The following is a 24,062-nucleotide window of genomic DNA, read 5'->3' on the forward strand; positions in this document are numbered from 1 at the left end:
AATGGTCCACCACCCAAAGGACATCCAGCCAACTTGACACAATCGTGTGACGCATTGGAGTCAACATGGGCCGACACATGAGGCTGTTCTGAGGGCAAAAGGTTCTGAGGGCAAAAGGAGGTGTAACTCAATATTAGGAAGGTTTTTCCTATATAGTGCACTACTTTTGACCAGGGACCATAGGACTCTGGTCAAAAATAGAGCACTAAATAGGGAATTGGGTGCCACCTGGGACACACCCTATGACTAATATAAGAACAGAGTACTAGTTCCCCTTCGCTCTGCTTTTATTCAATATCAGGGGTGAAATAGCTCCTACCAGCTGACATCAGGTATATGACACACAAACTGTGTGAGAATATGAATGGCTCCACATCTAAATGGTGCCGACCAGTTTCAGCGCGGGTTATACCGAACTAGCACTGTACACACATCTGGTTTGCATCCCAAATTGCAACCTATTCTCTATATGGTAGACTACTTTAAATGAAAGGTGGTGCAGGATAAAGGGAATTGGGTGCCATTTGGAATGCCCTCCTGGTTATAGCTCCAGAACTAGCACTAGCAAATGAGTTTAATGAGGAAAAAAGAGTGATAGTTCCCACACGGGGTAAGAAGAGCTGATGTTATTGTACCACACACACACACACACACACACACAATTAATCACTGTTGACTTAATTAGCTCATTTCACGGTCTGGTAAGGAAACAACATGCTTAAACAGGCAGAAATGGTCATTTACTGTACGCAGCACATGAAAAATATGAGGACCCAAGTGTGTTCCCAGCATGCTTTTGGGGTGTGGGTCGACACCAGTGAGTGTGTTGGTGGTGGAAGAACCAACACCCTGGCTATGTCCCAATGATCTCTTCTTCCTCCCAAAATGTGCACTTGTTCACTTCCCTTCACTGATTTGAAGGAAATGACTGGTGTAAGAAATATGGTGGAAACTCTCACTAGCCCAAGCCTCCATCAATCCAATGCTTTTGTTTATGTGGGAAGTAGTGAACGAGTGCACACTTCAGGTGAAATGAGATATTACTGGGATGCACTCCCATTGGTCACTCAGTGTGCACTAATAGGAAAGCTTGTGTGTAGCCACAAGCTGACTGGAGATCAATTGATCTTTGACCTTACAGCTGTGTTTAAGTTATTGAACTGTTTCTTGCACAGATCTAAATGTGTTGTAAGACACATTCTTAATGATCCACTTAAAAAAAGAGTTACTACAATCATCATCAGTTAACCTGGATATTTTCATGAAACACGGATTGGAACTTAACTAAACAACAACGTTCAATAGACGGTTCACCAAAACTACAAAATGACCGAATGGTTTCCTTAACCTGTAAGCCGTCTATGGACAGAGTCAGATTTGATCCACAAAACCAATAACGCGCTAAGGAAACCAATATGCAATTTTGTCATTTGAGTGAACGGTCACTTTAAAATGATTGACAATCCTATTGTAGTGTTTCAATGTAATGCAACATCAGTGGGAGTTTCATGTGAATTGTCTGTTTATGACTTTCAGGACTCTTCATGACATGTCAATATTGTATGTCAATAATGTTTACGATGTACGGTAGTACGGTAGGTAACCAGTAGTGTGTGTGTGTGTGTGTGTGTGTGTTCACAGGCAGACATCTTTAAATTCCCACTGCACTGGCATTGTATTCAGGCCATTGTGCACAGGACAAGCATGGGCATTCTGTGTGCTTTGGAACACACAAGGTCAAGGTCAAGGGAAAAACACTATTCATAGGAAGCATTCAGACACATCAAAGAATGAGCATACGCAAAAAAAAAAATATTATAGAAAAAATTATTCTAGAAAATCCATTCCTGATAAGAAGTAATATCACACAAACAAAAGATACCTATTGTAAAATATACTGTGTCTGTAAAATGTATATAATATGTATGAGCTGGAAGTAGAAGCCTAAGTGTTGTTGTTCATTAGTTCACTCCAATTAGGGGAGGGGTTGTTCGGGTCCGGGGAAGATAATAAAGGAAAATGTACAGTACCAGTCAAAAGTTTGGACACACCTACTCAATCAAAAGAAATGTAAACTATTTTGTACATTGTAGAATAATAGTGAAGACATCAAAACTATGAAATAACACATATGGAATCATGTAGTAACCCTGTACTTTGAGATTCTTCAAAGTACAGTAGCCACCCTTCGCCTTGATGTTGTCTTCGCACACTCTTGGCATTCTCTCAACCAGCTTCATGAAATAGTCACCTGGAATGCATTTCAATTAACAATGCGTTTAAGATAATCAGTTGTGTTGTGACAAGGTAGGGGTGGTATACAGAAGAAAGCCCTATTTGGTAAAAGACCAGGTCCATATTATGGTAAGAACAGCTCAAATAAACAAACAGAAACAACTGTCCATCATTACTTTGAGACATGAAGGTCAGTCAATCCGGAACATTTCAAGAACTTTGTACATTTCTTGAAACTTTGAACGTTTCTTCAAGTGCAGTCGCAAAAACCATCAAACGCTATGATGAAACTGGCTCTCATTAGGACCGTCACAGGAAAGGAAGACCCAGAGTTACTTCTACTGCAGAGGATAAGTTCATTAGAGTTACGAGCCTCAGAAGTTGCAGCCAAATAAATGCTTCACAGAGTTCAAAAAACAGACACATCTCAACATCAACTGTTCAGAGGAGACTGCGTGAATCAGGCCTTCATGGTCAAATTGCTGCAAAGAAACCACTACTAAAGGACACCAATAATAAGAAGAGACTTGCTTGGGCCAAGAAACACGAGCAATGGACATTAGACCGGTGGAAATCTTTCCTTTGGTCTGATGAGTCCAAATTTGAGATTTTCTTTTACAACTGCCGTGTCTTTGTGAGACGCAGAGTAGGTGAACAGATGATCTCTGCATGTGTGGTTCCCACTATGAAGCATGGAGGAGGAGGTGGAATGGTGTGGGGGAGCTTTACTGGTGACACTGTCAGTGATTTTTTTTAGAATTCAAGGCACACTTAACCAGCATGGCAACCACAGCATTCTGCAGCGATACGCCATCCCATCTGGTTTGAGCTTAATGGGACTATTGTTTTTCAACAGGACAATGACCCAACACACCTCCAGGCTGTGTAAGGGCTATTTGACCAAGAAGGAGAGAGATGGAGTGATGCATCAGATGACCTGACCTCCACAATCACCCAACCTCAACCCAATTGAGATGGTTTGGGATGAGTTGGACCGCAGAGTGAAGGAAAAGCAGCCAACAAGTGCTTAGCATATGTGGGAACTCCATCAAGACTGATGGAGAATTCCTGGTGAAGCTGGTTGAGAGAATGCCAAGAATGTGCAAAGCTGTCATCAAGTCAAAGGGTGGCTACTTTGAAGAATCAAAAATATGAAAAATATATTTTGATTTGTTTAACACTTTTTTGGTTACTACATGATTCCATATGTGTTATTTCATAACGTTGATGTCTTCACCATTATTCTACCATGTAGAAAATAGTATAAAGAAAGAAAAACCCTTGAATGAGTAGGTGTGTCCAAACTCTTGACTGGTACTGTATATAAAATATATATTTTGTATATATTTACAAAAATATATATATGGGGGATTGGAAATTTTGCAGACAATTACATTGATGGAAACCACAATCTTTCTGCAATATTGAAGCTGATCTACCCCCTAAAAAAATATATTAAAAAATTATAATAATAATAATATCCTTGAAGAATGAATAACAATGTATCTATATCCTCTGTATCATTCCCGACAACCTTTGTGAACCTTTATTTAACTAGGCAAGTTAGTCAAATTATTATTTACAATGACGGCCTACCCTGGCCAAACCCGGACGACGCTGGGCCAATTGTGCGCCTCCCTATGGGACTCCCAATCACAGCCAGATGTGATACAGCCTGGATTCGAACTGGGGACTGACACCTCTTGCATTGAGATTGTCTTGCATTGCATTGTCTTGCATTGCATTGTCTTAGACCGCTGCACCACTCGGGAGCCCAATAAAAAACACAATATGCCTAAAGGAATAGAGGCAAAGGTAATACAACAAAAATTATATGAACATTTTTCCCTTTGGCCTGTGTTTGTGGTCTGGAAGATAAACTCTAAGTCTTACGCACAGGCATATTCCCAGAAGCGCTCATTTAAGGAAGAAAATTGGAAGCGGCAGTGTTGGAATCAGTGTGGAATGGCATTAGGAATCAAAAAGAGTCGGAAAAAGGGAAAACAGCAAGAGGTGATGGGTAATGGTCCTGAAAATGGTCTGCTGACATCCAGGTGTTTACAGCTTTGCCTTTTCGTTTGTCTGGCTGTTGGACAGACTCTTATTCCACTATTGGCCCTGGCAGGGTGAATAGCTAACAACACTGTGGATAGAAACTATGTCAACTCTAAAAAAAATAAGCCAGTTTACCAAGCCAGTGATTCCTAATCGCTGCATGTTTGTAATTGCTTTCCTCTGATAAGAGATTATAGAGCATTGTGTACGGATGAGTTTATTACGTTTTATATACACTGCTCTTCCTCCTCGTAAAGTAAACCGCTTTTGGTTGAGGTGATGAAGGTGGATAGATGGATAGATGGATTGATGGAGGAGGGTTTCCCGCAAGGAAGGTTTTGTACATTGATGAACACAGACATTTTTTTTTTTTTAATAGCTCTGAAATCATATTCATCCCAATAAACTGGGATTATTCTGGGGATTATTCTACGTGTTATTGTGAGTTCATTCCTTTTTGGACATAGCATTGCAGCACATAGGGCTCTGGTCAAAAGTAGTGCACTATATAGGGAGTAGGCTGCCATTTGGGACAGAGCCACAGTCTCTCACCTTGGCAACCAACTCTCCGATTAGTCCGTTCCAGACCCCGTCAGCCTGTTGGCTCCCATACTTATGGTCAGGGGCCACGTAGATCTCGTACTTGAAGCCCAGGTAGTTGGAGAGAGCATCCAGCACGTCGATGGAATAGCCTTGGTACTTCTTAGGCTTCCCAAGGACATTCTCTGACACCATCACAAAGGGCTCCTCCTGCAGTTGACAAAGTCAAAGAATGTATAATTGTTACACTTCCATCGGCCACCACTGTACCACAGGTTTTCCTGTGTATCCACCACATCTGTCCTTTATCACAATCCCTTCATGGATCTATGATTCTTCAGTTAACTTATTCCATCCTGCTGTGTTTTCCCTCAATGTCACTAAGCTGGTGCAATAATACTAGAGGTCAACGGCATTGTTTTACACACACCAAACAGACAGTGACATTACCGAGAGATAGCGAAAGAAAGAAAGAAAGAGAGAGAGAGAGAGAGAGAGAGAGAGAGAGAGAGAGGGAGAGAGAGAGAGAGAGAGAGAGAGAGAGAGAGAGAGAGAGAGAGAGAGAGAGAGAGAGAGAGAGAGAGAGAGAGAGAGAGAGAGAGAGAGAGAGAGAGAGAGAGAGAGAGAGAGAGAGAGAGAGAGAGAGAGAGAGAGAGAGAGAGAGAGAGAGAGAGAGAGAGAGAGAGAGAGAGAGAGAGAGAGAGAGAGAGAGAGAGAGAGAGAGAGAGAGAGAGAGAGAGAGAGAGAGAGAGAGAGAGAGAGAGAGAGAGAGAGAGAGAGAGAGAGAGAGAGAGAGAGAGAGAGAGATGACCACACTCCACTTTCCACCTTAATTGTCATGGACTATCCTGCACAGTGTCTCGACTATCTGCCGAAACGCAGAAACAGTAGCCCTTTCTCTTCCTGTCTTCCATTCTCTTCAATAAATCCCTATTGATAACTGAAATATTTCTGGGAATATGTCAGGCAGATGTATTACCTAGGTGGTGTTATTGACTACACATGGTGTGCACATTAAGCCAGTGTTTTCCTCCATAAGCTATTAGCGGGAGCGTGGACGTACATGCCAACTCCCACTGTAGCCACGAGGCACAATCAATCAGAGAGTGACCCCCCACACCACACACCGTGACTCTTACCTGCCTACCCCACTAGTCTGCACGCTCTATAGCCCCAACCACAACCTGACGTGTGTATGCAGTGTTGGGGAGTAGTGAAATACATGTAGTTCAACTAGTAATGTAACTTCATTTTGCAGTAGCTTGGTGGTAGTTTAACTCAATTCAAATCTAGGTAGTGTTTTCATTAGTTAATGACTTTTTTTTGCTATGAAAGCGGTGGAGCTAACTACTGGAACTGCACAGTACTTTTTTTTGCAAAAAATAAAATATGGGTGAAGTAGGTAATCATTTGCTTTCTTTTTCGGCATCAGGCCTGCCTAATTCTCACTTCAAACGAAGTTTGTGTTGAATAGGCTAAATGACCAATTCTGTTAACATGCAGATGTAGGATCTTAATTTGATCACCGTGTTGCAGGGGAACTTTCTCGGCAGTGAGAGAATGATTCTGTAATAAGGTGTGAAACATTACACATGTACCTCCTGTGACAGTGTGTTTTCTACATTATTACAGTAGGATGTGCACTACATGAATGTGAGACTGTGCAGTTCCCTAGCCGAGTGTATGTATCCGAGTGGGAAGCAGTGTGTGTGTGTGTGTGTGTGTGTGTGTGTGTGTGTGTGTGTGTGTGTGTGTGTGTGTGTGTGTGTGTGTGTGTGTGTGTGTGTGTGTGTGTGTGTGTGTGTGTGTGTGTGTGTGTGTGTGTGTGTGTGTGTGTGTGTGTGTGTGTGTGTGTGTGTGTGTGTGTGTGTGAGAGATTTAATGTGTGTCTGAGTCCATGAGTTTACGCACTAAGCACTTTTGAAATCAAAGGCATTGCTGTGTGTGTGTGTACATACATGCTTGTGTGTCTACAATATATATACTACTTGTTTGGACAGTATTGTTGTGTGGGTACCAGGGTTGGGATCAATTCCATTTGAATTCCAGTCAATTCAGGCAGTGCACTGAAATTCCAATTCTCTCCCATTTACATTTGAGTAATTTAGCAGACGCTCTTATCCAGAGTGACACAGTTAAGTACACTCATTTTAAGATAGCTAGGTGGGACAACCACATATCACAGTCATAGTACATTTTTAGTACATTTTAGTACACATAGTACATTTTTTTCTCAATAAAGTAGCAATCAGAAATGTCAGAGCTAGTAAGGGGGTGTGCAAGTGTTAGTTCACAAAATGTTTTTTGGGGGGGTGCTGTTGGATTATTATATTTTTGAAGAGGTAGGGTTTCAGATACTTTTTCAGAAGCTGGTTCCACCAATGGTGTGCCAGGACAATGAGGAACATTTGGAATTGGGTTCACTTTCTGAAATGATTGGAATTTAAATGGAATGACCCCAACTCCGGTGGGTACATGTGTGTACACAGTCAAAGTGCATGATGTGTGTGGCTCTGGACTGGAGGGAAGGTCTTTGTACACTAAGTGTACATAACACAAATCTGCGTCCCAAATGGCATCCTATTCCCTATTTAGTGCACTACTTTTGACGAGACCACAGCACACTCCATAGAGAATAGGGTGACATTTGGGACACAGACACAAAGTTCTTCACTTTGACACTGGTTGTCCAGCTTGGGGCCTATCAGATCTTGCATCTCTATAGAATCTCTACAGCCACAACAGTCTCACTGCCATCAGACTGCCATCAACCACACAGTGCACATATTAATGGCACCAGCGAAGTCCCCCATTCAGACCCGAGGGGCTCAGCAAAGTCGTATAGAGAGCCCACATCCCCTGACCCTGGCCTGTACTCACTGCACTGCGGCTTCTGCTCTGCCTGATGGGGGTCATGGGGGTGTGGAACACTCTCTCTCTGAACTACAGCTCCCGAGTAAGGCCTGGGGACTCCATTGCTCATTAGCCACCAGGAGAGAGGGAGGCATCCTCTCGGCCTGCAGGTTTTATTGACTGAAGTCCGTCTCCCCTAACATATGCCTTGTTTGCAAGGCAAACCCCCCCCACTCCCCATACCCCTTTCTATAGACATACACCCTCATATCTTAAGTAACATTTGAGCTGGAAATGGCAATTTTCCACTCAAATAGATCATCGCTAAAAAGGCCTCTATGCGAAGGCAGTAAATCAATGGGTGACTGGTGTGGCCCTGTGCTTTAAATAACACTTTACAGGTTGTTACTGCTGTTATTATTCCACAGTCTCTGAGCAGAGAGAGCAGAGCTGGAGATTATGTCAGGCCAGGGAGGGATACAGCTTGCCTGGGTTGATGAGCCGTTAGGTGCCACTCGCTCTGTGCCATTCACAATACACTGCTAATCCCTGTGGTTCACTACCATGGAGAACAGTTTATATCCACATAGTATGGATTTTAGGAGAGCACAAGGCCTCATGGAGTAGTGGAGGCTCCCTTTCAGGTTACCCCGCTCCCCCCCCTGCACGTAAACAGTCAATACAGTCCTCATCAAATCAATTGGTCACCAACAGGATTTATTGGGAGTGTTGCTAATGGGATCTAATTGGCACTTAATTAGCCAATGAGCAGATCGATCGAACATGATAAGTTGATTGGTTGAAATAAAAACATATATTTACAGATGGCAGTGGCGGGGAGGGGTCATTGGGTATAATCCCACCGGTCATTTGATATAAACCGACCGGTCATCTGTCAACATACTGACATTGAACATCAATGGATCATTTTTTTTAAAGGTCAACATAAACATTTAACCAGATTTCAACCACAAATTAAGGACAGGATTCAAGGGTTGGCTTATTACAGCTAAATATCAATCAAATATAGACTTTTTGTTACTTTAGGTTTTTGTCCGGATGGCTCTCAGGGTATCACAAAGCACAGAAAACAGAGGACATAAAAAAACCTTAAGGCATGACCGCAATGCTCAGTCTGCTTCATAGAGCTCGGTCTACAGATCAGGAAGCCCTAACATTCTGTAGCCACACACCCTTCAAAAGGTACCCTATCTTTCCATACATTACCTCTCATATATACAGCGGTAGTCCGTTCACACTACTCTAGACATTTCACACTAATTCTCACTGGCGGCACTTCATAAAGGATGTCAGTCATACAGGTCTAGGGAATGAGAGGGACCAAGAGAGAGAGAGGGAGTGTGTGTGAGAGAGAGAGACACACACATACACACACACAGAAGGATTGAGACCGAGGAGAAAGGGAGAGGGAGCAAGAAAGAGGGAGTAGAATAAATACTCTAGTGGTCTCCACCACCATCTGTGGCTTGTCAGTGTGAGTACTGCAGCCTTTCCCCTTGTGCCTCTGGGAAAACACACACGCGCATACACACACACACACACCACCCCATTCCACCCTTTTCCTCCACACCGTTTCTGAGAAAATAGATCATGTTCAGAAACGTACTCAAATGTTCTCTTTGAAGGGATGAAAATCTGGAAGGAAAAAAAAGACGGAGAGCCACAAAGTCGTAGTATCATCTCTTTCTTCTCCCCAGACTTCAAAGCTGGATTATGAAGAATTTAAAGTTCTGAATCTTTAAAGCACTCAAGAGACTCAAATCAGTGCTGGAGGCGAGATAGCGAGACTCAAATCTCAATATAATGGAGCTCCATGGTGTCAATTCATCCTCCTGAAATCGCTTTTAATGAAGTGCCCGCTCACTTACGGCCTGTGGAAAGACACCCTGACTTAAATCTGGGAGTGTTGAGCAGGATTACAAGTGATATCTTTATGATGCCAGGTCTATCAAACAGCACTATACAGGCTCATGGCGTATACAGACTTGGTGACATTTCCCATAGAGATAGATAGAGGAGTCATCTTTGTATCTGTGCCATTGTAGCGTCTGTGACCGCATGGGCAGTGCCACAATTTCAATTTTCTTCTTCATGATTAGCTGATTCCTCCTGATGACCCGGGTTAGACATGACTCCAACAGGGTCACCAGGAGGGATTAGCCAATGAAGTTGGAAGTCCCACTCAGTTATAAAATTAGTGGATGCCCTCAATGGCACTGTCCGTGCTAATACGTACTTTTGGCCATTCTCTATGCATTTTTCCTAGGTATAGATCTAGGGTCAGCTTCCCCTCCCCAATCCTAACCTTAATTCTGATTGGGGAAAATGCTAGACTGACCTACGATCAGTGTCTAGGGGCAACCTCACCCAACTCCGATACAGACAACAGTACTCACCAGCACAGTGACCACGCGCAGAACCACACCTCTCATGTTGTTCTCCAACTTCCTGTCAGTTAGTGTTCCATTGATGCCATGCACTGGGTCCCAGGTGGCCAGCTGGAAGACAAGCAGGAAGTACAGTTTATAAGTGACATGTGACATGTAAAATGTTAAAAGGATCATACCCTTTTTTTTTTTAAATGTTTGCCTGAAATGACATACCCAAATTTAACTGCCTGTAGTTCAGGACCTGAAGCAAGGATATGCATATTCTTGATACCATTTGAAAGGAAACACTTTGAAAGTTTGTGGAAATGTGAAATTAATGTAGGAGAATATAACACAGATCTGGTAAAAAATAAACAAAAATAGATTTTTTTAAATAAAAAATATATATCTTTGACATGCAAGAGAAAGGCCATACTTTCAGAAAGGAGTCTAGGTGTAATTTAGAGTTTGGCAACCAGACGGAAGCAGTGTGTGTGCAAAGTGTCAGACTGATCCAGTGAATAATTACATTACTGCACAATATTTTGTATCAAGTTTGTCAGGAGTTTGCCCAAATGTGCTGAATTGGTCAATTGATACATTTTCAAGTACATAACTATAAAGAACATAGAAAAATGCTATGGTAATAAAACATTTAAGTTTACACACTCCCAGGTATGTCATACATGATGGATCATTAGCTTATACACTAACTTTCACACATCTAGATGGCCAGGCGGGTGTGGAGCCAGAGATAGCAGTGGGATCAAACTGTAGACCCCAGTTCCTACATTTTAACATAAAAAATTTGATTTTATCAAACAAAACTATGCTACATTTTATCCCTGGGACCCTCAGGATGACAAATCAGAGCAAGATTACTGAATGTAAGTACATTATTTACCTTCAGAGGTGAATGTATCAAACCAGTTGCCATGATAAAAGTGTTTTGTTGTTGTGCACTCTCCTCAAACAATAGCATGGCATTTTTTTACTGTAATAGCTACTGTTAATTGGATACTGCAGTTAGATTAACAAGAATTTAAGCTTTCTGCCCATATAAGACATGTCTATGTCCCAGAAAGTTGGCTGTTGTATACAACGTCATTCAAGTAATATTAGCACACGTTAGCAGCAAACTTCCCGGTTTTGGGACACCCATCCCATAGAGGTTAGTAATGTTTTTATTACAAACAAGCTGGCAAGCTCGCTTTGTATTCCACAGATGTGTCCATCTGATGTTTGTTTGTTAGCTAGCTAGCTTAGCATTAGCAGTAACAGGTTTGGACAAAAGAGCGAGCTAGCTAACTCTTATCCAGCGCTACTTAAAGTAGTAAGTGCATACATTTTCGTACCACCCTTGCCAGCTCACCAGCCCATCCAGGCCTTTCCCTCGCCAGTTCCCTACCAACCAAAAACTTTCGGTTAGGTTTGCACCTGTACTTTGTAGATTGCCAATGTTTTTTATTTTATTTTGTGGACACGTGGAGCCACCACCAGCCTCCATGAGTGGTTCATAGCATCCACAGCTGTTACAGATACAGGTATCCTCTGTGTGTGTATTTCTTTTCTCTCCTTCTCCCCTCACAGGTGGCAATCATCATTCCCCAATCATCATTCCCCAATCAGAAGACACACCTCCTCCTGTTTCCATTACCCAATCACATCCCCTTTCCCTTGGTTTAAAAACCCATTCAGTTGTTTTCTCTGGAACTCAATCTCTCTGTCATGCAATCTCTCTTTAGAGCTCTTGTTTTTGTAACTACATGTCACTTTGTCCATTATCCTGTGTGTATTGCTTTTGTTATGGTATTTGACTGTTTGTTTGGTGGTGGGAAAGGGGGTACCAAGACAAGTTGCCCATGGGCATACACTACCCGTAGGTAAACTTTGTCTAAATACACTAGTTAGAACTGGGCGGACCACCCTCTGTACTTTTGGTTAGTTAGCTAGCTGTTGTTGAAGCAGGTAGACTAGCTTAGGGGTGTTTTTGAATGCTTATTTCTTTCCTTGGGTCCAGCTCAGCCCCTTTTCCCGCTCCCCATTACCGTGTGTTTACAAATAAACCATGAGTGTTTGACGGTAATTTAGTTGTCTGTGGTTTTTCTGTTACGTTCTCACTTGTCACGAGGGACTAGGCAGGTGAGGAAGGAATCAGGCGCAGAGAGTTCCACAGGGAAAAAGGTGCACTTTAATACGGCACACGGCACACAAAAAAAACACAAGCCCAAACACAGGGTGCGGTTAAATAAAAACACAGGGTGCACCCAAAACACAGGGTGCAGGTCCAGAACATAATCACCTCTACCTTAAGAACACACGTAACACAAAACAATCCCGCACAAAACAAGGGCGGGGACACATACTATAAATAAGGAAGCTCATCAAACACATACAACAGAACACAGGTGAAACTAATAAGACACAACCAACAGACAACGAAAAAGGGATCGGTGGCGGCTAGTAGGCCGGTGACGACGACCGCCGAGCACCGACCGAACAGACAGGGGAGCCAACTTCGGCGGAAGTCGTGACATCACTATTATACTTTGCATGAGTTATGTTACGGGTCTCGTTACCATCCCCCCTAGACTGCCGTGCCAAAGGGATTTGTAACAACAGCAACAACAAAAAAAGAAAGGGCTGCAAAGATGGCGGCATGGGCTAAATAGAAAGAGGAGAGGCGCATTGTCAACCAGGGTTTCCTTAGCGTCCTGGGACGACTGGTGGACACTTATCACATTACGTCCACACCCCTGATTCCCTTCTCCTGTACCAGGACTTGCACCCAGAGAAGGCAGTGTGGGCTGTTGCAGTTTTTAAGGAATATAATCTCAATCGTCATTTTTCAAGCAAGCATGCTAACTATGTGCATGTGACAATACGATTTGATTTGAGTTCCTACATTTGAACATAAAAATAGATTTGATCAAACAAAACAATGCTACATTTTATCCCTGGGACCCTCAGAATGGCAAATCAGAGCAAGATTACTGAATGTAAGTATATTATTTACCTTCAGAGGTGAGTTTATCAAACCAGTTGCCATGATAAAAGTGTTTTGTTGTTGTGCACTCTCCTCAAACAATAGCATGGTATTTTTAATATAGCACTGTGCCAGGGGATGGTCTGGTTAATATAGCACTGTGCCATGCCAGGGGATGGTCTGTAATAGCCACTGTTAGCAATCTGTCCTTTCAGGAACAGGCAAAGAAGGCCTCAACTTGCCACAAAAAAGCCCAACAAAAGTTTACTAAACTGTGCTCTACTCAAGACTCTGTAACTAAGGCACGCTACGCAGTGGCACATAAAATTGCAAAGCATAGCAAGACTTTTGCTGAAGGGGAGTTTGTGAAAGAGTGTATGGTGCAGACTGCTGGTATACTTTGTCCTGAGAGTAAAAGCCAATTCAAGAAAATTTGCTTATCACGCAGAACCATCACCATGCATGTGGAAGTGATACTGTAGGTGAGGAGCTAATCTCAGAGATTAAGAAAAAAGCAGATGGCTTCGATCTTTTTTCTATGGCACTGGATGAGAGTACTGACATCATAGACACCGCTCAACTTGACATTTTTGTTCAAGGAATAAATGAGAACTTTGAAATACAGTTGAAGTCGGAAGTTTACATACACCAGGATGGAGTCATTAAAACTAATTTTTTAACCACTCCACAAATTTCTTGTTAACAAATTATAGATTTGGCAAATCGGTTACGACATCTACTTTGTGCATGACACAAGTAATTTTTCCAACAATTGTTTACAGACAGATTAGTTCACATCTGTCTGTAAACACATTTCACATAATTCACTGTATCACAATTCTAGGTGATCAGAAGTTTACATACACTAAGTTGACTGTGCCTTTAAACAGCTTACAAAATTTCAGAAAATGATGTCATGGCTCTAGAAGCTTCTGATAGGCTAATTGACATCATTTGAGTCAATTGGAGGTGTACACGTGGATATATTTCAAGGCCTACCTTCAAATTCAGTGCCTCTTTCCTTGACATCATGGGAAAATCAAAAGAAATTAGGCAAAACCTCAGAAAAAAAAATTGTAGACCTACACAAGTCTGGTTCATCCTTGGGAGCAATTTCCAAATGCCTGAAGGTACCACGTTCATCTGTACAAACAATAGTACGCAAGTATAAACACCATGGGACCACGCAGCCGTCATACCGCTCAGGAAGGAGACGCATTCTGTCTCCTAGAGATGAATGTACTTTGGTGCGAAAAGTGCAAATCAATCCCAGAACAACAGCAAATGACCTTGTGAAGATGCTGGAGGAAACAGGTACAAAAGTATCTATATCCACAGTAAAACAAGTCCTATATCGACATAACCTGAAAAGCCACTCAGCAAGGAAGAAGCCACTGCTCCAAAACCGCCATAAAAAGCCAGACTACGTTTTGCAGCTGCACATGGGGACAAAGATCATACTTTTTGGAGAAATATCCTCTGTTCTGATGAAACAAAAATATAACTGTTTTGTCATAATGACCATTGTTATGTTTGGAGGAAAAAGGGGGAGGTTTGCAAGCCGAAGAACACCATCCCAACCGTAAAGCACGGGGGTGGCAGCATCATGTTGTGGGGGTGCTTTGCTGCACTTCACAAAATGGATGGCATCATGAGGGAGGAAAATTATGTGGATATATTGAAGCAACATCTCAAGACATCAGTCAGGAAGTTAAAGCTTGGTCTTCCAAATGGACAATGACCCCATGCATACTTCCAAAGTTGTGGCAAAATGGCTTAAGGACAACAAAGTCAAGGTATTGGAGTGGCCACCACAAAGCCCTGACCTCAATCCTATAGAAAATTTGTGGGCAGAACTTAAAAAGCGTGTGCGAGCAAGGAGGCTTACAAACCTGACTCAGTTACACCAGCTCTGTCAGGAGGAATGGGCAAAAATTCACCCAACTTATTGTGGGAAGCTTGTGGAAGGCTACCCAAAATGTTTCACCCAAGTTTTAAACAATTTAAAGGCAATGCTTATTTGTGGCATTGTACAGTTAGGCTAGAGTCATCTTCAGACCGAACACAAATGTAAATATCTGTTATTTTGATAATTATTTGACACATTGATCTTACTTAATTTGAACACTTGTAGGTGACAAAGCTAAAAGGGGATTCGATGGGGAGAAAAAAGACAGATTGGATCCTGAAAAAGTGACCTCAATAATTGCTGAGTACGTTTTTGTTCATCGTTTGCAAATGAGAATTTGACAGTGTGCAGGTATCGTCATGATATTGTTTAAAAAAGTATAGGACTTATAAATGACTCAAAGAATGGTGAATATTATTCCAGACTCTGACATGGCTCAGAAAGATACTGCGAGATTTCGATATTTAGGTTGTTTTTCTACTTGCCCAGTGTCAGACGAACTTATGGAAACCATTTTCATGTCTCTGTGTGCAGATTGGAGATGTTTGACGTTAGCATATTGCTAGTTTAGAAAACCAGTCAGTATCTGGTGTGACCATCATTTGCCTCATGCAGCGCGTAACATTTCATTCGGATAGAGTTGATTAAGCTGTTGATTGTGGCCCGTGGAATGTTGTCTCACTCCTCTTCAATGGTTGTAAGAAGTTGGCATCCCACCTTGGCGGGAACTGGAACACGCTATCGTACACCTCGATCCAGAGCACCCAAACATGCTCAATGGGTAACATGTCTGGTGAGTATGCAGGCCATGGAAGAATTGGGACATTTTCAGATTCCAGAATTTGTGTACAGATCCTTGCAACATGGGGCCATGCATTATCATGCTCAAACATGAGGTGATGGTAGCGGGTCAATGGAACAACAATGGGCCTGAGGATCTCATCACGATAGCTCTGTGCATTCAAATTGCCATCGATAAAATGCAATTGTGTTTGTTGTACGTAGATTAGGCCTGCCTATACCATAACCCCACCGCCACCATGGGGAACTCTGTTCACAACGTTGACATCAGCAAATCGCCCACACAACGCCATACACGCTTTCTGCCACCTACCCAGTACAGTTGAAACCGGCATTCATCCGTGAAGAGCACACCTCTCCAGTGTGCCAATGGCCATTGAAGGTGAGCATTTGCCCACTGTTGTCGGTTACGATGCCGAACTGCAGTCAGGTCAAGACCTTGTTGAGGACAACGAGCACACAGATGAGCTCCCCTGAGACGGTTTCTGACAGTTTGTGCAGAAATTCTTCGGTTGTGCAAACCCACAGTTTTTTCAGCTGTCTGGGTAGCTGGTCTCAGACCATCCCGCTGGGGAAGAAGCCCGAGCCCGATGTGGATGTCCTGGACTGGTGTGGTTATATGTGGCTTGCAGTTGGGAGGCTGGTAAGACATACTGCCAAATTCTCTTAAACAACGTTGGAGGTGGCTTATGGTAGAGAAATTAACATTCAATTCTCTGGCAACATCTCTGGTGGACATTGTTGCAGTCAGCATGACAATTGCTCGCTCGCTCAAAATGTGAGACATCTGTGGCAGTGTGTTGTATGACAAAACTCAAATTTTAGAGTTGCTATTTATTGTCCCCAGCACAAGGTGCACCTGTGTAATGACCATGCTGTTAAATCAGCTTCTTGATATGCCACACCTGTTAGGTGGATGTATTATCTTGGCAAAGGACATATGCTCACTAACAGGGATGTAAACAAATTTGTGCACAAAATTTGAGAGAAATAAACTTTTATGTGTTTGGAAAAAACATGGGACAAACATGTTGCGTTTATATTTTTGTTCAGTATAAAACTGCATGTGTCACATATATGAGCGTATATGTAATATATAAGGAAGAAATATATATATCACATATAGTGCATTCGGTAAGTATTCAGACACCTTTTTGTTACGTTACAGCCTTATTCTAAAAACGATTAAATAAAACATTTTCCTCATCAGTCTACACACAATACCCCATAATGACAAAGTGATGATTTGTAAAGGCACACACCTGTCTATATAAGGTCCCACAGTTGACAGTGCATATCAGAGCAAAAACCAAGCCAAGAGGTCGAAAGAATTGTCCGTAGAGCCCTGAGACAGGATTTTGTCGAGGCACAGATTTGGGGAAGGGTACCAAAACATTTCTGCAGCATTGAAAGTCCCTGAGAACACAGTGGCCTCCAAGTTTGGAACCACCAAGACTCTTTCTGGAGCTGGCCACCCGGCCAAACTGATCAATTGGGGGAGAAGGGCCTTGGTCAGGGAGGTGGCCAAGAACCCGATAGTCACTCTGACAGAGCTCCAGAGTTCCTCTGTGTAGATGGGAAAACCTTCCAGAAGGACAACAACTTCTGCAGCACTATACCAATGAGGCCTTTATTGTACAGTGGCCAGATGGAAGCCACTCCTCAGTAAAAGGCACATGACAGACTGTTTGGAGTTTGCCAAAAGGCACCTAAAGGTCTCTCAGACCATGAGAAACAAGATTCTCTGGTCTGATGAAACCAAGATTGAACTATTTGGCCTGAATGCCAAGTGTCACATCTGGAGGAAACGTGGCACCATTTCTATGGTAATAAGGCAAGGTGGTAGCAGCATCATGCTGTGGGGATGATTTCAGCAGCAGGGACTGGGAGACTTGTCAGGATTGATGGAAAGATGAACGGAGCAAAGTAGAGTCAGATCTCAGACAGGGGCAAAGGTTCACCTTCCAACAGGACAACGATCCTAAGCACACAGCTCTGAATGTCCTTGAGTGGCCCAGCCAGAGCCTGGACTTGACTTGAACCCGATCGAACATCTCTGGAGAGACCTGAAAAAAGCTGTGCAGCAATGCTCCCCAACCAACCCGACAGAGCTTGAGAGGTTGTGCAGAGAAGAATGGGAGAAACTGCCCAAATACAGGTGTGCCAAGCTTGTAGCGTCATACCCAAGAAGACTCGTGGCTGCCAACATGTGCTTTAACAAAATACTGAGTAAAGGGTCTGAATACTTATATAAATTTGGTATTTAATTTATTTTTTAAAACCTGTTTTTGCTTTGTCATTGTGTGTAGATTGATGAGGAAAAAATATTTAATGAATTTTAGGATAAGGCTGTAACGTAACAAAATGTGGAAAAAGCACAAACGGCCAATTCTTGTATATTTCAACAAATACAGCACCTTCAGAACGTGATCACACCCCTTTTACTTTTCCCACATTTTGTTGTGTAAGCCTGAATTTATGGATTCAATTGAGATTTTTTGTCGCGAGTCTAAACACAATACCCCATAATGTCAAAGTGGAATCATATTTTTAGAATTTTTTTCAAATTAATAAAACATTTAAATGTCTTGAGTCAATAAGTATTCAACTCCTTTGTTATGGGATGTCTAAATATGTTCAGGAGTAAAAATGTTGCTTAACAAGTCACACAATAAGTTGCATGGACAAACTCTGTGTGCAATAATAGTGTTTAAGATTATTTTTGTATGGCTACCTCATCTCTGTACCCCAAACATACAATTATCAGTAAGGTCCCTCAGTCGAGCAGTGAATTTCAAACAAGGATTCAACCACAAAGACCAGGGAGGTTTTCCAATGCGTCGCAAAGAAGGGCACCTATTAGTAGATGGGTAAACATTTTAAAAAAAGCAGACATTGAATATCCCTTTGAGCAAGTTATTAATTACACTTTGAATGGTGTGTCAATACATGCAGTCATTTCAAAGATACACTCGTCCTTCCTAACTCAGTTGCTGAAGAGGATGGAAACCGCTCAGGGATTTCAACATGAGGCCAATGGTGACATTTAAACAGTTACAGAGTTTAATGGCTGTGATAGGAGAGAACTGAGGATGGATCAACAACATTGTAGTTACTCCACAAAACTATCATAACTGACAGAGTGAAAAGAAGGAAGCCTGCACAGAATAATCAAAAAAGAAAAAAAAGTTGATTTGTCACTGGTTTTGCAAAAAAGATATTAGGTGAACAATAGGTAAGTAAAGAAATAAAACAACAGTAAAAAGACAGGCTACATACAGACACTGGTTAGTCAGGCTGATTGAGGTAGTATGTACATGTAGATATGGTTAAAGTGACTATGCATATATGATGAACAGAGACTAGCAGTGGTGTAAAAGAGGGGTTTGCGGGTGGTGGGACACAATGCAGATATCCCGGTTAGCCACTGTGCGGGAGCACTGGTTGGTCGGCCCAGTTGAGGAAGTATGTACATGAATGTATAGTTAAAGTGACTTTGCATATATGATAAACAGAGAGTAGCAGCACCGTAAAAGAGGGGTTGGGGGGGCACACAATGCAAATAGTCCGGGTAGCCATTTGATTACCTGTTCAGGAGTCTTATGGCTTGGGGGTAAAAACTGTCGAGAAGCCTTTTTGTCCCAGACTTGACACTCCGGTACCGCTTGCCATGCGGTAGCAGAGAGAACAGTCTATGACTGGGGTGGCTAGGGTCTTTGACAATTTTTAGGGCCTTCCTCTGACACCGCCTGGTGTAAAGGTCCTGGATGGCAGGCAGCTTAGCCCCAGTGATGTACTGGGCCGTACGCACTACCCTCTGTAGTGCCTTGCGGTCAGAGTCTGAGCAATTGTCGTACCATGCAGTGATGCAACCAGTCAGGATGCTCTCGATGTTGCAGCTGTAGTACCTTTTGAGGATCTGAGGATCCATGCCAAATCTTTTTAGTTTCCTGAGGGGGAATAGGCTTTGTTGTGCCCTCTTCACGACTGTCTTGGTGTGTTTGGACCATTCTAGTTTGTTTGATGTGGACACCAAGGAACTTGAAGCTCTCAACCTGCTTCACTACAGCCCCGTCGATGAGAATGGGGGTGTGCTCGGTCCTCCTTTTCTTGTAGTCCACAATCATCTCCTTAGTCTTGGTTACGTTGAGGGATAGGTTGTTATACTGGCACCACCAGGCCAAGTCTCTGACCTCCTCCCTATAGGCTGTCTCATTGTTGTCGGTGATCAGGCCTACCACTGTTGTGTCATCTGCATACTTAATAATGGTGTTGGAGTTGTGCCTGGCCATGCAGTCGTGGGAGAACAGGGAGTACAGGAGGGGACTGAGCACGCACCCCTGGAGAGCTTCAGTGTTGAGGATCAGCGTGGCAGATGTGTTGCTACCTACCCTCACCACCTGGGGGCGGCCCGTCAGGAAGTCCAGGATCCAGTTGCAGAGGGAGGTGTTTAGTCCCAGGATCCTTAGCTTAGTGATGAGCTTTGAGGATGCTATGGTGTTGAACGCTGAGCTGTAGTCAATGAATAGCATCCTCACATAAGTGTTCCTTTTGTCCAGATGGGAAAGGGCAGTGTGGAGTGCAATAGAGATTGCATCATCTGTGGGTCTGTTTGGGCGGTATGCAAATTGGAGTCTGTCTAAGGTTTCTGGGATAATGGTGTTGATGTGAGCCATTACCAACCTTTCAAAGCACTTCATGGCTACGGACGTGAGTGCTACGGGTATGTAGTCATTTAGGCAGGTTGCCTTTGTGTTCTTGGGCACAGGGACTATGGTGGTGTGCTTGAAACATGTTGGTATTACAGACTCAATCAGGGACATGTTGAAAATGTCAGTGAAGACACCTGCCAGTTGGTCAGCACATTCCCGGAGCACAAGTTCTGGTAATCCGTCTGGCCCTGTTTAAAGGTCTTACTCACGTCGGCTACGGAGAGGGTGATCACACAGTCGTCCGGAACAGCTGATGCTATCATGCATGCCTCAGTTTTGCTTGCCTCGAAGCGAGCATAGAAGCGATTTACCTCGTCTGGTAGGCTTGTGTCACTGGGCAGCTCGTGGCTGTGCTTCCCTTTGTAGTCTATAATAGTTTGCAAGCCCTGCCACATAAGACGAGCGTCGGAGCCGGTGTAGTATGATTCAATCTTAGCCCTGTATTGACGCTTTGCCTGTTTGATGGTTCGTCGCAGGGCATAGCAGGATTTCTTGTAAGCTTCCGGGTTAGAGTCCTGCACCTTAAAAGAGTCCCGCACCAGCTCTACTCTTTAGCTCAGTGCGAATGTTGCCTGTAATCCATGGCTTCTGGTTGGGGTCTGTACGTACAGCCACTGTGGGGACGACGTCCTCGATGCACTTATTGATAAAGCCAGTGTCTGATGTGGTGTACTCCTCAATGCCATCGGAAGAATCCCGGAACATGTTCCAGTCTGTGATAGCAAAACAGTCCTGTAGTTTAGCATCTGCTTCATCTGACCACTTTTTTACAGACTGAGTCACTGGTGCTTCCTGCTTTAATTTATTCTTGTAAGCAGGAATCAGGAGGATAGAGTTGTGGTCGGATTTACCAAATGGAGGGCGAGGGAGAGCTTTGTACGTGTCTCTGTGTGTGGAGTACAGGTGATCTAGAATTTGTTTCCCTCTGGTTGCACATTTAACATGTTGATAGAAATTTGGTAGAACTGATTTAAGTTTCCCTTCATTAAAGTCTCTGGCCACTAGGAGCGCCGCCTCTGGGTAAGTGGTTTACTGTTCGCTTATTTCGTTATACAGCTGACTGAGTTCGGTCTTAGTGCCAGTATCTGTCTGTGGTGGTAAATAAACAGCCACGAAAAGTATAGCTGGAAACTCTCTAGGCAAGTAGTGTGGCCTGCAATTCATCACAATATACTCTACTTCAGGCTAGCAAAATCTAGAGACTTCCTTAGATTTCGTGCACCAGCTGTTTACAAATATGCACAGACCGCCCCTCCCTCATCTTACCGGAGTTGGGCTGTTCTATCTTGCTGGTGCAAGATAGAATGTTGTCATTCAGCCACGATTCCGTGAAACATATTACAGTTTTTGATGTCCCGTTGGTAGGATATTCGTGATCGTACCTCATCTAATTTATTGTCCAATGATTGCACGTTGGCGAGTAGTATTGACGGTAACGGCAGCTTTGCCACTCGCCTTCTCTGGGGCCTGACGAGGCATCCGGCTCTTTGTCCTCTGTACCTGCGTCGCTTCCTCTTGCAAATAACGGGGATGTCGGCCTTGTCGGGTGTTTGGAGAATGTCCTGTGTGTCCTCCTTGTTGTAGAAAAAATCTTAGTCTAATCCGAGGTGAGTGATCGCTGTCCTGATATCCAGAAGCAATTTTTTGCCGTAAGATACGGTTGCAGAAACATTATGTACAAAATAAGTTACAAGTAACGCGAAAAAAACCCACATAATAGCACAATCGGTTGGGCGCCCGTAAAACTGCTACCATTTCTTCCGGCGCAATTTTCATAAAAATAGCCACTAAGGTAATACTGCAAGAAATGTGGAAAAGCAATTAACTTCATGTCCTGAATACAAAGTGTTATGTTTGGGGCAAATCCAATACAACACATTACTGAGTACCACTCTCCATATTTCCAAGCATAGTTGTGGCTGCATCATGTTATGGGTATGCTTGTGTTGGGTTCTGAGAATATGAAATATACTTATTCATGTCACTGAGGGAGAAAGGGTAATGTATAACGTTTGCATTGTGTCAGGATATGTTATTGTTAGCCATCAGGGATCCTATGGGAGAGATCCTCTGGGAGGAGAAGAGACACAGTCTGGTACCAGTCACCATGACAATCGTGAGTTGGGGAGGAGTGAACACTTTGGGTCAAAGGTCAGGTGAAGCGAGGAAGAACAGATATCACTAAGGTTCTGTCTAGCAACAGAGATGCATTGGCTGTTCCGATGTGAAGGAGGAGACTCGGCATAGGAGAAAGGGTTAAATATCAGTGCTTGTGTGAATAGGTCTTTGTCTGTTCAGCTGTTCGACCCTTTGGGGTTAATAAACTTGGGTTATGCTATCAGTCTGTCGAGTTCTTACTCTGATATTTGGAATCTAACACTTGTAATCGTTAAGGACTGGGGAGTATTTGGGATAAAAAAAAGAAACAGAATGGAGCTAAGCGCAGGCAAAATCCTACAGGGAAACCTGGTTCAGTCTGCTTTCCACCAGACAGTGGGAGATGAATTCACCTTTCAGCAGGACAATAACTAAAACACAAGGCAAAGTATACACTGGAGTTTCTTACCAAGAAGACAGTGAATGCTCCTGAGTGGCCGAGTGAAAGTTAACATAAATTAGCTTGAAAAAATATGGCAAGACTTGAAAATTGTTCTCTAGCAATGATCAACAACCAATTAGTCAGAGCTTGAAGAATTTTGAATAGAATAATGGTCAAATATTGTACAATCCAGGTGTGCAAGGCTCTTAGATACTTACCCAGAAAGACTCACAGGTCTAATTGCTGACAAAGGTGATTCTAATGTGAATATTTATGTAAATTAGATATTTCTGTATTTAATATTCAATACATTTCCAAAAATGTTTAAAAACATGTTTTCACTTTGTCATTATGGGGTATTGTGTGTAGATGGGTGAAATATATTCCTGGGTAGTGTTAATATTATTATTAACTATTATCATAATTATTGTTGTTATCATAACTAGGAAGTCGGGGGACCAGGGAAGAATGTTTATAAAGCTGTTGTCTTACGAATAAACTCTTAAAGATCTGGTATTATTTTATATCAATAGCAGTCAATTATTAATCGTCACCTTATTCAGTCTCATCTGAACGTCATAAAATTCTTGGTTATCTTCACGAATGGACAGCAGTCCTCACGTCATCAGGAACACAAGAGGTTGACTTTTGTCAATGGGCTTTTGTAGTGGTGGAGAGAAGGGCGTGTTTCATAGTTCACAACCAATACCTGTTCACTTGGGCGGGGTCACTGAGTGAGCATAGTTCACTTATGAAAACAATTCTCTCATTTAGAAGCTAAAATTACATTTCATCTTTTCACAAATAGTTTCATATTTAAACATTTAAATCGCACAACTATTCCATGCGAATCTGATAACTAGAATGTCTAGACTTCCCAAGATACACTTTGTCGGCCTATCATCAGTGTCAGATGACAACTGATCTGACATCATATTCTTTAAGTACCAACGGATATTTTCAACTGGTTGGATTACCGAAATATGGTTACGTTCCCAACCTTTTGATGTCACCAGACCCTCTATGTTAACAAAGGGTCTTT

At 42.7% G+C, this 24,062-nt stretch overlaps 1 protein-coding gene across 3 annotated transcripts in view; it reads right to left on the reverse strand.

The window, feature by feature from the left end:
* The window catches only part of LOC139545794 (glutamate receptor ionotropic, delta-2-like), a 607,650-nt gene that overhangs the window by 117,423 nt on the left and 466,165 nt on the right, over positions 1-24,062 (reverse strand). For all 3 annotated transcript variants that reach the window (XR_011669139.1, XM_071353972.1, XM_071353973.1), the window contains exons 9-10: positions 10,101-10,202; positions 4,843-5,040 (exon numbers count right to left, since the gene is read on the reverse strand). Coding sequence is in view for 2 of the 3 variants with exons in the window: in XM_071353972.1 (XP_071210073.1) it covers positions 4,843-5,040; positions 10,101-10,202 (300 nt within the window). In the remaining variant the exon portion in view is untranslated. The remainder of the gene's footprint in view (positions 1-4,842; positions 5,041-10,100; positions 10,203-24,062) is intronic.

This window comes from Salvelinus alpinus, chromosome 19 (assembly GCF_045679555.1).
Source record: "Salvelinus alpinus chromosome 19, SLU_Salpinus.1, whole genome shotgun sequence".
NCBI lineage: Eukaryota > Metazoa > Chordata > Actinopteri > Salmoniformes > Salmonidae > Salvelinus > Salvelinus alpinus.